Source organism: Poecilia latipinna, unplaced genomic scaffold (assembly GCF_001443285.1).
Source record: "Poecilia latipinna isolate Pla-1442-1.1 unplaced genomic scaffold, P_latipinna-1.0 Scaffold1, whole genome shotgun sequence".
NCBI lineage: Eukaryota > Metazoa > Chordata > Actinopteri > Cyprinodontiformes > Poeciliidae > Poecilia > Poecilia latipinna.
Genome location: NW_015112617.1, coordinates 751,957 through 768,333, shown reverse-complemented (window position 1 = coordinate 768,333; position 16,377 = coordinate 751,957). Strand labels below are relative to the sequence as shown.

The window sequence follows — 16,377 nt, the reverse complement described above, 5'->3', positions numbered from 1 at the left end:
CACATCCAACTACCTGCAATAGTTCATACTACACTTTGCACCTATTTTCTCCTACGATAATCTTAGAACGTTGGCCGATCTAAGATTGTCGCTGGTGATTTCGTAACCGATCATCCTGTAGTGTGATTTAGATCATCGTGGCCGCTCCGATCTAATCAGGGGTTTTCCCCGACTGGGAGCTTAACGCTGAATGTGACAGCGCGGATTCTCCTCCGTGCTTTCTGAGGGGAAATAACGAGAGGAGTCCCAAACAGCTGACACGGCGCAACTCAAAATCCAGCGGATATTGGAGATAATAATATGTGGAAACAACATTAATGTTTATTCAACATTTCGTGCAAAGAATATAGAAATGACAAGGGGAGGAGTTGAAGCCAAATTGCTACCGCAGTTGATAAACCCGGTAGGTTTTCAGCTGTTCTTCGTTAACGTGACATAAATAGGTTATAATGATTTTCATTCAGTCAGGACTTTACGCTGACTCTAGCCACATGCATTGCAGGTAGATTCTAGTAAAGCATTGATTAATGCCTGGTTTTAAAATTAGTTAACTGGACTTGTAGCCATTACTTTGTGTCCATGTGGCTGGACACCACACGGCACGACGAACCCGATCAAACCGTTATACCTAGGATTTCTGTCGGCTAATGGTGGTCTCTCAGGTTTTGAAAATGGGCCGACAACTCTTAGTGTGCACTGGGCATTACACTAAGGAAATAGGAAGGGAGGGTCAGTGAAGAGCACCGGAGTTGAGCCTTTTTCATTCAGTGTCATCAACAGTAAGAAAAAACGGCAGGAAGAGACGATAAAGCCAATAATTAAAATGAGGTCGATAGGTTTAATTTATCTGCGATTAATTGATTTATCATTTATTGTGACAGGCCTATTGATAAGTCATAACTTTGTGTCGTTTTGCCCTTACTTTGCATAGTAAGGCCAACTTGAAACTGCCACTCCAGTAGAATTTTGCAATGTGATATTTATACATAATTTTTAGACAAAAAATTAACACTTCTGCTTTTATTTTAAACAGAAAATCAATAATTGATTTTCACATGTATATTGTCTTTGACTAGAAAATGTATTATTTTGCTTCTCCTAAAAAAACATACCTATATATCTAGGGAAATATATATTGTACCAATTAACATAGTATTTTACTTGTGAGAATTGTGAAAAAATATAAAACTTTTTTTAATCATTCTTCTCCTTACTGCCAAAACGAATCAAACAAGCTGATTTGATCTAATTAGTTGTCCTGTGTGTAACAGTAATCAGCCCACAGACATGTTGCTCATAATTTACCAGCTGTAGTTTTAAAACAGAGCTGCTGTAATGGAACTAATGTGAATTTTAATTTCTACAGCCCAACTTTCCCTTTTTCCAGACAGCCTGATATTTTTTCTTTTTGTAAACAAAGGAAATGTTTCATAGCTTATTTGTTGCCTGCTAACAGCAGTGCCTAGAAACAGGTGGTGGAGGGGGAGACTTGCATTTCACTATAAGCAGTACAGCTGAGCTGTAATAAATACATGGACCAATCACAGTTTGAATAAATCTGGAAATTTGTAAAAGTGTGCATCTACAACAAATAAAAAAAAAATTAACCACAAAAAAAAATGAGTGTAGTGATTATAGTTTGAAATGAAATATATTTATTTCATTACTCTTATTCAGTTAATGGTCCTTCTGCTACAGCCCATAATCAAATTAATTAACTGATTAAATGATTTATTTGTCAAGGGACATTATTCAGCGACAGACTAACAGCTAAAGTTAGCAAATTTTCATCATTGACAGTTGTCAAAGCCAGCCTAAAAATTAAAATAAAAATCACACATCACTTAAAAATATACAAGAAGATTATAAGAAATAATGCATTTTATAAAACGACACAAAAAAGAGCAATTTTTGCTTTAGACTTTCTCTGGGTTTTGTCAGACAGATGCTAACGTCTGTTTGGTTAACCCGCTCCAGAACCAAAGTTCAGCTTTGAAAGATGATTGTTTTTGAAAATTATATATGTGGTTAACTAGATATATATTTTATGTACTTATTTTTAATTGTTGGTAACTGTAGGTTACTATTTATACTGTATTTCTTTGTGAATTGTGGCATTGTGGCACACATCCTTTTTTGAAATAATTTACAGTTTCTCATGTTGCAAGTGGACATCATTTATTAAAGTAACTAAACATTTCTTTCCTCTTGACACATCGTGACAGAGCTGTTTTTCTTCTCCAGCTGCACCAGTTCCTTCTGTGTGTGTGGAACTGATTAATTGTGGTGATAACTTGATGTTATTTTTCTTGAAAGGACAGGGCTGCTGGCAGTGGAGAGGGAGGGATTGTTAGTCATGTTTTGGTAGCAGGTCTGCAAGGAGCCGAAATTGGTACAGTTATTGATGTGCATGGGCTTTGCTTTCCACAGATTTGTTATTCGCACTGCTCTTTCAATCTTGCAAGAAATAAGAACAAAAAATAAAAAATGAAAAATTAAGTATGAATGTAGTCTTGGATATGCAACCACTTCTACATACAGGCAGTACATGTTGATACCACAAGGAAACTATGATCTTGAACAGTACAAGAACTCTGTTTTGTATAAAAGACCTTTTTGTTTTCTTTAAAGTTTTAAAAAAACAATATTTAGGTAAGGTAAGGTCATTTTATTTATATAGCACATTTTCAGCAACAAGGCAATTCAAAGTGCTTTACATGAGTTACAAGGAAATACAAACAAAATAACAAACCAAAGGAAAGAAAAAAAAGAGGAAAGAAAACTAATCTAATGTTGTTCTAAAGTATGTAAACTAAGTGCTCCTGTTCAGGGTTGCTAAGTATCTAATACAATTTCTAAATAGTGAGTACTCTATAGTTTCTGATAAAATAAGCTAAAGAATGACTGATCTAATTCCTTTTCTGGGTTAAAGTGAGTACTCCACAATTCTAAGTTTTTTCTAAATCCTTTTCTGGGTTAAAAGTAATATAAACTAAGCAGTGACTTTTCCTGTTAAGTATTTCTGGATTCCAAGTTCGTAGTTATTCTAATTCTAATTCTGATTCCATTTCTGGGCTGTATGATCTAAATAGTGCGTACTCCACAATTTCTGATATTATTAATAAACTAAAATAATCCTTTTCTGGGTTAAATAGGGAGTACTCCACCGTTTCTTAAACAAAAAAGAGGAATGGACACAGTAGGTCAGGTGGCAACATTCAGACAAAACAAAGGGGCAAAACAAAGACACAAGTCAAGGCGGTGACGTCAAAGGGCCACGAAGGAACGTTACTGAGCGTCCTGGCAGAGTCCGATAAAGGTGTTGTTTATCTAGGAATGTCCTTAGGAGCATTCAGCTTTGCAACTCGATGGATACAGGAGGGGGTGAGGAGGGAAGAGCGTTGTGTTTACATATTTTCAAGGAGATTACAGATATGCAGCCCTTCCAAGGCCACACGGGGATTTAGGATTTTTTAGTGGCTGATAACTTTATTAAAAGTTATCAGAATTACATTTAAATATATTTGTCCTCATTTAGATGAACATATTTACTTAACAGGACTCCCTTCAGTGTATTATAAGCCTGGCGGGCCACCAGGCTTTATTTGTGGCCCCAAACATTCTAAGAATTGCTTATTTTTATAAGTCCTTTTAAAATGTTTGCATTTTTAAAGACTATATAGTTGGTGTTCAGATATTAATCTTCCAATCTTTTAGTAACACACAATTATCAAGTGATATTTTCAAATTTCCAGTCAGCTTTAAACATTTGTTAACTCGGGCTTAGCAAGTTTTCTGGGGGAAACCTTGTTTAAAATCTTACAGGGATTTAAGTACTTTGCCATTAAAAAGGCTTGAGATATTCACTACGGGTGTCTTTTCCAATGGATACTGCACATTAGTGTGTCAACAGTGACGAATTCAAGTAGTCTTTAAATAATTTATGTGCATCCTTTATTTCTGCTAATCATATTTCAGATTACTGCTTGTAAATGTTGTAATTGTGTGACTTTCTTTTCATTTGTAGTTTCCTTGGAGGTCCAGATCACACCTACCCATGGTGAGATTAGCCTTGGAGAATCCAAATTCTTCATGTGCGATGGTAAGTTACAGAGTTCATATTTTTTCTTTTCGGTACTTCATTTAAATAACATTTCATTTTATATTTTGGTTTTAATTTTGTGTGGAAGATAAAGAGAAAAAAAAGCAGTTTGTTTTGAAATCTGCATCATTTAAAAATGAGTCGATCTTGCCCAAAGTACTTAAGATTTTTTATACTGACAGAATAAACAATTTACTGTAGTCTTTAAATTTTGACTTTACTCGCTACTTGAAACTTAACAATTTTGACACTATCTTACTTTGGCTCAATTTCTGAGCTCAGCAGAACATTTGAATTTGATGTACTTAGGAAAAGACACTGCAGGTTATAAAAGGTACTGGAATGTAAAGTTGCACCAGGTCTTGCTCAGATGATACGCATTTTCAAATGTCTTTAAATTCCACTTGGGCATCAGTTTTTGTTGTTGTTGTTGTTTATATAGTAAGAACTTTAAAATGACAAAATATGTGCTATATATTCTGTGACTCAACACTTTACAAGTGCTATTTTAAAATCTGTTAAAAATTAAAGAAATTCCAAGGCAAAGATTTGTAACATCAAAGTAAACATATCTAATCTTCATCTTAAACTAAAATGTGTCTTTCAGTATGCTTTTGATTGAAGATGCAGTGTTAGAAAAATAGTGAGAGTTCTTAGTTTTGCATTCTGTATGTATTGATTGGGTTTTGATCAAAATTTAACTTGATGGGTCCTAATCACTTTAACTTAACTAGAACCCATCAAGTTAAAATCGTCTGATTCCGGCTTCTGGCCAGATAACTGGAGTATCTCAGTCCCGGTCCTCAGGGACCACTGCCCCGCATGTTTTAGGTGTTTCCCTTCTGCCACACAGCCGACCTGAATAAATGGGTGATTAACATGCTTCTCTAGCACTTGGTGGCATGCAGGGGTTAATGCTATCATTGGAATCAGGTGTGCTGGAGCAGAGACATCTAAAATATGCAGGGCGGTGGTCCCTGAGGACCAGGATTGAGAAAGACTGGTGAATTTCAAGTGTGAGGTTAGTAATTTGAGCGAGCCAGTAGTCCTTTTGTTGGTGAAATGAGATTGTGTCAAAATGAAGAAAAAACTTGACATTTTTAATTCCTAAAACAGTTAGCAGTTAGAGCTTTGATGTTTTCTAGGCTTACTTTGTGAAACGACTCAAATGGGAATCACGAGAAATAGTGAAACCTGCATTGATTTCCAGAGGAAGACACACTTTGTACTAACCTGTGCTTTAAATAAGAGCACATTGTTGTGTTTTTTTAATAAATATATTTTATGCAAATGTAAACTAGTTTGGAAAAAAATGCAACTTGGCCAAGATGGCCATGTTGACGTAGGAGCTTCAGAGATCCACAGATCAGGTAGGAAAATCTTTGGACTCCACAAAGATTTGGGTCCAATCAGATTATAATTTTTTTGCGTGGTCATTCATACTACTAATTACTGACCGCAGTCAGACGTGTGTGTGAACAGCTTACCCCAAAGCCACCCAGAGGAGCAGAAGAAGAGCATAGATGTCACACAGCACTGCATTGTTTCCAGAAGGAATAATGGACGCCACTGTCAATGGATTGATTTTAAAATCATTCGGTAACAGGAGCCAACAGTATTGTCACAAGACGAAAACAAAACAAAGCAAGCTAATAAAAAGAAAGCACAGCTAATAAAAGTGAAACACTGCTAAATAAAAGGAAGTACAATTAATTTTGCAAAGCATTGACTCCACCTTTTGTAGCGAAGTCTGTTTGGAAGTGCCATTGGATTGTGAAGTGAAGCGCTTCACTGACAGACTTCTTTCAGAATGTTCAGTCATAATTATCAGCCACTGTTTACCTCCACATTTACCATGTCTGGCTTCTTCTGGTGCAGAATTATGACGCATCTCTAATGTCAATGACGCAAAAGTCAAATAACATGCAACATGATAGTTCAAACTACAGATAGCCTTAGTATTGCACTACGCAAATCTGCATTCATTAAAGAGTGCTGGAAGAAAAGTATTGCTAAGAGATCAGGCAATCTGTTCAAAGTTTGCGTTCAAAGGACAATCCTGGAAGTAAACCTGCTTGAGGCAAAGAAAAAAAAAAGAGTGAAATGAAGGATTACCTTCCAGCAGGGCACAGATCCTAAGCATACAGCCAGAGATACTTTGGAATAGTTTAGCTCTGAGCAGAATAATATGTCAAAGACTAGACCTAAAACCAAAAGGGAATCTGAAAATATATGTTCAGAGATACTCTCTGCCTGAGTTGGAGCTATTTGGCAAATAGGAATTATCAAACATTTCAGTCTCCACTGCAAAGGTAGAGAAATGCACTAGAAGAGCTTAAATCGGAATGGCAGGTTGTTTTACAATGAAGTCAGAGTGGCTGTGTACAAATTCAGGACATGCTTTCCATGAGTTTTGCTTTGGTATTGTGTTGCATGGCTTAATGTTGGTGTGTTCTAAAATAATCCAAATAAAATACATTAAAGATTTTGGGTGTAAAATTGATATTACACCCAAAACTGTGCTTTACATTATGCAGTCATGATGAAATCATGTCAATCAGCTTTAAATCTTTTTAAAATTAAAAAAATACATCATCATCATCATCATATCTTTATTCCAGACACAAAAAAGGTCCATAATAAAAACATGAAACAAACAAAATAAGAAGTAAAAAAAACGATTCACCCGCTTTCAATATGTCATCTGCTGACAGGATCTGATTCCTCTAGACTTGGAGTGAGCCCACTACCGCTGTCTCTTTTCTCATCTCCTGCTCGTCTTTCTGTGTACCTAGTTGTAGGCGTTGCCAAACACGTGGACTGGTATGGCCCGAGCGGGGAGCGGATAGCCCCGAATAGACCAGACTTGACTGTAACCCGCAACGATGAGTCATCTTCCACCCTCACATTTTATGAAGCCAAGACCGATAGCGCCGGGACGTACAAGTGCGTCGCCACCAACGGAGACCAGCAAGCGGAGGCAACCGTTAAAGTGAAAATCTTCCGTAAGTGCCGTCCCCTCCTCCCCTCTCCTCTCCTCCACGGCAGCCTTTAAAAATGTTAAATCATACAAATATGCATGCAGGATGAAAAATTAAAGGAATGGGGTTTGTTGTATTTTATTGACTGCTCAAAGGCAACACATTATTCTTGTCGTTTTTTCAAGTAAGGGGTTTTTCCATCAGCTCAATAAAGTGTTGGAAGACCATTAAAGGGCTGTTTAATGATCCTGTCTGTTGTGTGGCTCTTCTGAGTAATGGGTTTTATTTTGCTTGAATGCCAAACATCAACAAATGTCCATATCCATATGATGAAATCAGTTTACTCAAAACTTTTTTTTGTCCTCTAGCTGTTTTAGTTCTATATGTATATGTATGTATATATATGTATATATATATATATTTATTTATTTATTTATTTTTTTTAATGCACATTTGCAGTATACAGTCCAATATTTTACAAAAGAAGAATGCAGCTTCATAAATATTCATTTTTACTTTGTTAATGCTGGGATAACTTAGAAAGTTGTGTTTTTTATTCAGGAAAACATAAAGGTAAGTAGCTTTTATAAAACTTACACCTGCTTCCTCACACCACCGCAGTCCCATGAAGGTTTGTCATCAGTCTAAAGGTTAGCAGGAGAGGCAGCAGACTGCCGATGGACTACACCGTTACGCCTCCAAAATACTAATAAAAGCAGCAAACTGATCTCAGAAGCTGCACTCCAAGAATCCCACCGATTGGGTCACGATTCCACTAAAAACCTGTTCATGTTCTTTATTCTTTGCACTGACAAGCATTTGTATTTTGTAAGTTTGATGCGTTTTGAATATTTTCAACACATCTTTACAAAGCTTTGGTTATATTAATTATTGTGATACATTTCTGAATAAGAACATTTTCATATTACTACATCTAATTACATCAGTACCACATTACAGTCGTTCTGCATTAGAAATGACATACATGAGGTTTTTAATTATGTAATATTGTAGTGGTCTATGCCTAAATCCTGTTGTGTGCTGAAAAGGTCAGAAGCTAGTTTCATTCAGTCTTTAAAGGGACGCTTTCAGTACTTCATACCTTTGTGATTTTCAATGTTTTAAGCCCCAATTTTTTCTGGTACAAAATGGAGAGTTCCACAAGGGGAGGTTTTCAGTGGACTATGCATCATTTTGTGCTTACCAAGAGGACATTTCCTAAATCAACCTAAAATCAACTCAGAAAATATCAACGGAATAAATTTTCTGTATTCTATTTCTTTTTTATTGAAAGGAAACGGTTACTTTAGTTGATAATGAGTTGACTGTTCCAGATGTGGATCAAATCCAACTGCACAAAATAATCGAGTGGGAGTCTAATACAAAGTTTTCAAAGGATAATATATATATTCTTTTATTGTTTTACAATTACTTTTGATTCTATTAGAGCATGGGGGTCAAATTCCCTTTGGGTGACATCAAAGGGCCAGTTGTGGCAGGATGTATTGGTAAAACTACCAATTAACAAATTGTTAAAATATAACAATTTGCATTGCATTCGATGAGCACTTCTAAAAATTCAATACTTAACATTGAAGTAATTTGGCACTATACAAATAAAAGCTGATTTGATTTGACAACAGTTTTATGCTCAAATATTTTTATTTTGAAGTTCTGTTTCTGTGGCCCTCAAGAGTCTAGAAACAGTTACAGTGTAGCCTCGAGTTTGACACATGTGCATTACAGTAGCAAATTGTAGTAGATATCTACATGTGTTTTGTTCCTTCATTAACTTTGAAATCTATTTTATTGCACTAAATTGGTTTATTTGCTTGTTTTAACTAGACTAGGCCTTGGTTGTTTTTAAATGTGCCAACTAAGTAAATGTGTGCAAAAAAATAAACTCATAAGTACAAGGGTGTGAAGTGTTTTGTTTATGGGTTCAAAATGGCTTGAGGAAGAGATTAAATAGAGAATGAATATGTGAAGAGCAAAATTCATCAGGAACTCTTCTTATGACTTTCACTCGCATTTAATCCTCCAAGCTATCTGCCTCACTCTATGCCACAAAATGATCCGTACTTGTTCTTCACAAAAATTAGATCCAGAAAAAAAAAAAACACTGCAACGTTCTCACCTCACAAAACCTCTGAAGTTGGTATAAGAAAGTGTAAATATGCTGCTAATCTTGCACAACACTTCATTTCATAACCCTTGTATGTAGAAATGGGGTCCAACCAACCCCACACACGTAAAACTTGTATCATTTGCCATAGTCCTCTACGTTGGCCTCAGTCCTCGCACGCTAAACTTAAGCTAAACTGCTCATTCAAAAAAAATGCATAAAGTTCTTCCGACCTCACTGTAACAATCACTGAATTAGATGAACCAAATCCCTGAGTGTGATTGTGGTTTACGTGTTTCATTGCAGAAAGAATAACCTTCACAAATGCACCGCCTCGCCAAGAGTTTACTGAAGGAGACAACGCAAACATCGTTTGTGATGTCACCAGCTCACCCCCGCCCACAGTCTTTTGGAAATACAAGGGAGCCAAAATACAGATGGAGAAAGATGGTAAGGCTGTTTGTCCCTGTTACTAGCTGTTGGTATCTTTTGATAATTAAATCATGAACTGGTCCTGTAATCCTTGTGATGCTTATGAACTCAATTTAAACTTTTAATGGAGATAATGACCAGTGGCGCCACAAGGGGGTCAGAAGAGGGCCATAACCCCCTGTTCGAAAACGTTGGCTACCTCACTGGCCCCCAACGAGAGTCATGCTCAGGTCATAGAAAGACACAGTCATTCTCTTCCATGAAGACATGAATGTAAAACTCATCAAATAAATGTATAAAATAAAAAATAAGAATAATTATTGGATACATACATAAAATACTTGTGTGTCAGATTTACGGGCGTACCAGAAACGAGCAAAAAAAAGAAAAGAAAAAGAAGGTTCCAGCTGGATCCGTTTTATGTAAAAAAAAAAAAAAAAAAAAAAAAAAAAAAGAAAATTTTTTACGTGGAAGTTTTTAACATATGTAATTAGTCAGGATTAATACACTAAAGCTTTAGCGCTATTATAAACTGTTTTGTGAAGTGAATCTATGCAGTATGATAAAATTTTATTATCATGCGACTTATAATGCATCTGTTCTGTTCTGCAGTGTGGTATAATTAGGGAAATCTCCCCAGCCTATATAGAGCTGTCAAAAGATAGACAGAGAATTTCTGAAAGCGCATTCTGGCACCCAAAGAAAGGCTACCTAATTATATTTATGCAGATCTGCTGGTGTCACAAAGTTAAAATTGCTTGTGCACCACTGCTCATGGCTTTCTTCTCTGGGGTTTATCTGTGCTTTGAAAGAAAAAAAAATTAATTTGGTCTCGGGTTTGAAAATAAAATCCACTCTTCTTCTCATTCGACACTGGCAGTTTAATAACGTTAGTGTTGGTTTTGCTTACTAGGAAATAACACATGCTCGTGTGGGTTGCAACAGCAGTTTGGATTACAGTTTTGTGGTTCATATTTCATTTCAAAGTGAAAAAAACTCCTGTTGCTTTGGGCATATTTTTATTTGCCTCCAGCTTGTTGGAGACGTGTAGGACATGTTAATAAAACTCTAACAAAATGGAAATATATATCCTGTTTAGGTAGTAGTAATGTTTCACAGTTTGCAACTTTGAATCATTAAAAACAAGAAAAAACTACATTTCATTTATTACAGTCTACAGTTGACTGGATTTGATAAGATATTGCTTGTAGATTTAAACAACCTGTGGATAATCTGAATTATTATTAACAGTGAAACGTGGAGCAGTTGGATGCAGTGAGGGGAGAAAACATCTGGCTTGTGCTGTACCTTGCAGAGGTTTCAGCAGCAATCATTGTTGTAAGCCTGTTTGAGCCTCTGTAAGCTGCCTTTTTGTTACAACACTACAGGTGGGCAGAATACAAGAGGATTGGAAAACCTTTGAAAAGGAATATCTGCACAGGCAATGTACATAGAGCTAAATCCACAAGTAAACATGTACTCCTGCATGGCTTACACCACTGTCTATAAATATCCGCTTCACCTTAAAGATCACTGCTTATGTAATGTCCTAAATAAACCCTTCTTATGACATACCTTTATAAAAAGGATGGGAAAAAATGAAGGTTTTTTTTAATTTTCCAACAAATGATTAAAAATTAAAAGCTATGTCTGTTAGAAAATGGTACCTAAATGATTAATTGAATTAAACATGGTATTTTAATGTATTTCTAATACTGTGTAGCAATAAAACATCTGTAGAATGTGCCCATTCTTTTTTCAAATATCCGATTAATCGATTAATCGTCAGAATAATCAGTAGATTAATAGTTTACTAAAATAATCGTTAGCTGCAGCCCTGTTTCAAAGGTACCAGAGTTTGGAGGAGTAGAGAGCAGCAGGTTTTGAGTTGAAGTCTTTTATGAAGTTCCACAGTTATTTGTAATTCAGTCATGTACTATACTGTAATTCAATATAGTACATGGAAATGTTTTAGTTTTAAGAAATATTTTGAATCCGATGCATAAAAATCTGCTTCCAGACTAAAACTATTTCATGATAAAAGTGAGCTTGTGATTAGTTGTGAATAAATGCGTTAAATATGCAGTTCAGCCTAGCCACAATGTAGGTTTTCTCTCAGATTATAGGGTTCCACTTATTAGATTATTTTTAATGACTAGTTTATTGTCCTTTATTAATTCACTGAGTACAACCGACTGTTGTTTTTTGTAGTTTGTGTAAAACACTTCTTTTTTTCCAAACCAGTCTGCAAAAATGTGTTTGAAACATCTGAAAAATATATTTACAGGAAAAAGGAACCATCATTTTAGTTTTGGCTGTTTCTTGGATATTTTTTTAAAATTATTTGTTTTAATTATTTGGCATAAAACTCTTCCTAAAACTTTGATCAGAAAGCCTCTAAGTTTTATGCAACAGGGCAGAGCTTTCAGGAAATAAAACATGAATTATTTAAATATTTTACAAATAAAGATGTATTAATAATGTATTGCATTATTAATGTTGCGTGTGAATGCGTGCGTGCGTGAATGGATGGATGGATGACTAGTTGCAGTGTAAAAGCGCTTTAGAGTGTTCTAGTCTAGATGAAGTGCCATAGAAGTACAGACCATTTACCATTTAATATAGACAAGACTTTCCCCATTTTTTCCCGCTCTGGCCGTACAATGACAGCTCCAGACTGTAAACTTGTCAAAGTAACAAACAAATAACTCTTTCATCCTCTTTTTCATTTCAGTTCGTTTCAAGGTGCTAAGCAACAATCACCTTCAAATCCGCGGCATAAAGAAGACCGATGAGGGCATGTACATGTGTGAGGCTCGCCTCATGGCCCGCGGCGAGATTGATCTGCGTCCCATCAGTGTCGTGGTGAATGGTTAGCGACCTCTTCACATCGTTTCCTCTTCCTTTTTGTTCCCGGGTTCATGGTTTTGTGTGGCAGGTGTACCATGACGCACAAAGAAAGCAGTAGATACAGAAGAGGGGGGACCACGTTGGGTGTCATTGTAGAGAGAGTTGCCCAGAGCAACCGCTTATCAAAGATGTTCTATGCTAATGAAGCCTGTTTCCTGCAACTTCTGAGACACAGAACACGACTAAAATTAGTACTCTGAATGTGTCACAGTGACTGTTTCGGTCTCGGATTCTGCTATAGTTTTTTTTTTTTTTTTACATGTACAACAGTACATGTTGTTGTACATGTAAAAATGTGACGTATGAACCTCTTAATGGGTTAATACGCCACATTCCACTCTTATTGGCAAGTCTGGTGAAGATGTGTCAAAAGCTTTAAGGCTGTATTAATCTTGCACTGCAGTAGCATAGCAGTGAAAGCTGCAGACAAATCCAGAGTGTTGGGTTTCTCTTTTCCTATCATATTTCAGCTCAACCTTATGGTTTTCTAAAGTACGGGGACTGTGAGGTAGCCCTGAAAGAATGCTGATTTTGTGTTGAGTGAACCGTTTCTGTATTGATTTGGCCTGGTGTTTTAGTGTCATTGTTCATAAAAACCAAATTATATTTCCTGTTTTCTTGTAGAGTCCACCACATTTTTATTTAGGTATTTCGATGGCTTCTCAACTAGTTTCCTAGGGCCGATTTATGTTTTCGCATCCACCTGAATAATGTGCAGTTGTGCCACTGGGACTAGCCAAACTGTGACTTATAGTCCAGAAAATATGGTAATTGAAAAAGGCTTCTTTTCAATGCTGCTAACGATTCCTAAAAGGAATCTGTGGCACCAGCATAAAAATGACGGTTATCATTAATGTATGTACTCCAAATAAAGTTTGAAGTTTTAAAAAACGTATTCTATGTGAGATTATACTGCTGCAATAAAATATTTTTATTTCAGTGCTTTTTAAACATCTTCACTGAGGCTGCTAATTAATAGTAATGTGTTATATTTTAATCTCTCTCTATGTCTATTGATAACTTGTAAATGTCCCTATCTCCATGTTTTATTTTTTTTCTTGTTTAACCATTTCTCTTTGTCTACATTAGTGCTCCCAACCATCAGAATATGGCAGTCAGAAGTCAACGCCACAGCAGAGGTTGCACAACCTGCCATTCTGACTTGTGCTGTTGATGGCTACCCTGAACCCATGGTGACCTGGATAAGGTAAACCTCTCTGACTCGTAGAGACATTTGCCAGATTTTTACACAATTCAGTTATTGCTGTTGTGAAAAGTAATTTTATGAGGCACGAAAATGCTTAATTAACATAAGTATGCATATAGGAATAATGTATCTTTTGCACTTTTTGAACAGAGACAGACCTATTTTCAAGGAAAATAAAGTAATGTAAAAGAAAAAAAAATCTTTACATTTTTTAAAAATTTGCTTATCAAATAAAATAAGTCTAAGTCTAAATGTGAGTCATAGCCTTCTCAGTCAATGGAAATACATTCCCGGCACTACAGCAGCCTTATTCTAATTTGTTGTCCAATTTTTGTATTGCATATTTATTTTGCTATTTTGATTTTTTAATATTTGGTGACAAGCACCAAATCTTTGTTTGGGCTTCTTCACCCTAATCTTTAGCCTCCTCCAGAGATTCTTTCAGATTGAAATCGGAGTTCCAAAACATTAATATTACTTCCATTCAGAAGACATGTTAAAATGAAAAAGTCACTTTAGACCTGAATCTTAAAGGGATCTGAATATTTGTGGTCTAGACTGGAATTCATGAATCGGAAAACATCAGCAAATGCTTCTCATTGCACAGGCAGACACAGACACCTAGCGTTAGCTTTAGCAAAAGATTTCTGTAATGTCATGGTTCTGTTCTCATGTTGAGAAAAATTTGCCATCTATTACATTTACAGCGTATTACTTTGCAAATTAGTCCAAAACAAAAGTAAATTTGTACGCCGGCCTGCTTTGAATCGTTGATTTCACCTGGTGACAAAGCTGTGATTACTTTTTGTCAGCAGCATTAATATATATTTTATGTTTAAAGGCAATTCATGCCATAGTTTAAGACATTTTCCAATGAGCCAAAACAATTAAAACATAATATAATCAAAGTCTGTCCAAAATGTCAACGCAGCTCAGTTAGACGTTTGTTGAATATTTATCGTAAAGTTGACAGAAAAAGGAATAATGATTTATTCAAAGAACACAACACATCATTCCCACTGTGTGGTTTGGATCTAGGTTGCTACTTCGTTATGCCAGTCATTTAAAACGGTACCGGGCTGCTGATGCATAACAGTGAAGTAAAAGCTGGCAGCAACAAACTAATGAGGCAGGGCTAATCAAAAATAATGAGCTGTGTGAATTGTACGTGTTCAAAAACGGTATAAGTTGATATCAATACATATAGTTATCTATATATAAAGTTTACATCTTAAGATTTTCCCACATGTTCATCAAGTGGTTTGTGTGAGATTAGCATCACCTTCTGCATTTAAGATGCTAATTCAGCTTAAGATTCAGTGAAAACATTCTCGTTATCTGGGATGTTATTCATATAGCAGAACTGCTCAATAAATGCAGTATTAATCATTACTAGAGCCCAATATTCCATACATAGCATAAATTGAATGACATGTAGCACTAAAAATTCCACATTTGAGTTAAAGCCTGACTGAACCTAGGCATAAAAATATTGTTTCTGTGTGCAAGACACTTCAGCTTATTAGTGATGTTCTGCAGACTGATTTATTCATTGCAGAAGGAAACTTAATCACAGGGTAACAAAGGTAAACTGAAACCTGAGGAGCTGCTTGTCAACAATAGCCACATTATCTGTGTATATGAATACAGCCATTGACAGGCTCCTGCTTTGTTAAACTGTTTCCATTCATCTTATTTCCAAGACAGCAGATAATTACAGACAATTTAGATCCGGGGTCACAAAGTTTAAACAGCCCAAGAAACACTGTTAGACTTGGCTTTCTGGGTTTTATTGATAGATTCAGTTTATCCTAGCTCTGTTAGAGAGGGGTGATGTCTTATTAAACACTTCACTGAAAGACAAAGCAAGCTTTCAGACACTGACAAATAGAAGGTTAGAAAACAACACTTCTTTTAGATTGCTAGTGTTTGGGACAAAGCATGTGTTCTCTATTATGACAAGATAGAAATTAAACCGACTTTCGAATAAAGCTGAATGTATGCACCATGGATTACATAGAAAACTGGCCTATTTGGTTTTATAAGCTGTTCATGTTGCATGGAAAAAGTTTAATTCAGATAAAGATTTGAGAGCCTTTCCTTCATTGTGAGCACTCCAGAGTGGTGTGCTATTCCCTTGAAAATCTGAGCTGCTAATTGAATGAGATGTTTTCAGCTCTGGGGGGAATCCAAACAAAGTGCTAGGGGTGTTTTGGCCAGTACTTTGCACACCAAAACATTTGCACTTAAGCAAAGTAAATCAAAGATTTCTAATCAACTATCAACTCTGACATGTTTGTCATTTGGGAAATTACAACTTAATTTGAAGAAATGCCAAAATTCATAAAGAGGATATAGCAACCTTTACACATTTTAATTTCAGTTGTATTCCCAATTGTTGCTCATTAAAGTTATATTCATTTCCATGTTGGAAAATGAGAAATATGTAAGGGTCAAAAAGAGCACAAAGCAGCTGAAAATTGCAGAAGAATGACACCAAACAACAACGTCAGTGTTTAACATTGTTCAACCCAGATTGATCTGGTCACAGTGGAGCAAATGTTGATTTCACAAAGTGAAGGTTTATGCTGTCATTTTATCAGGAGAATAGTTTTCTGAG

The 16,377-nt window shown here is 35.9% G+C and overlaps 1 protein-coding gene across 15 annotated transcripts in view; it reads left to right on the top strand.

Moving 5' to 3' along the window:
- The window catches only part of ncam1b (neural cell adhesion molecule 1b), a 131,389-nt gene that overhangs the window by 55,272 nt on the left and 59,740 nt on the right, over window positions 1-16,377 (top strand). For all 15 annotated transcript variants that reach the window (XM_015036202.1, XM_015036434.1, XM_015036738.1 and 12 more), the window contains exons 2-6: window positions 4,028-4,102; window positions 6,898-7,107; window positions 9,515-9,658; window positions 12,375-12,512; window positions 13,640-13,757. In XM_015036202.1, coding sequence (XP_014891688.1) covers window positions 4,028-4,102; window positions 6,898-7,107; window positions 9,515-9,658; window positions 12,375-12,512; window positions 13,640-13,757 — 685 coding nt within the window. The remainder of the gene's footprint in view (window positions 1-4,027; window positions 4,103-6,897; window positions 7,108-9,514; window positions 9,659-12,374; window positions 12,513-13,639; window positions 13,758-16,377) is intronic.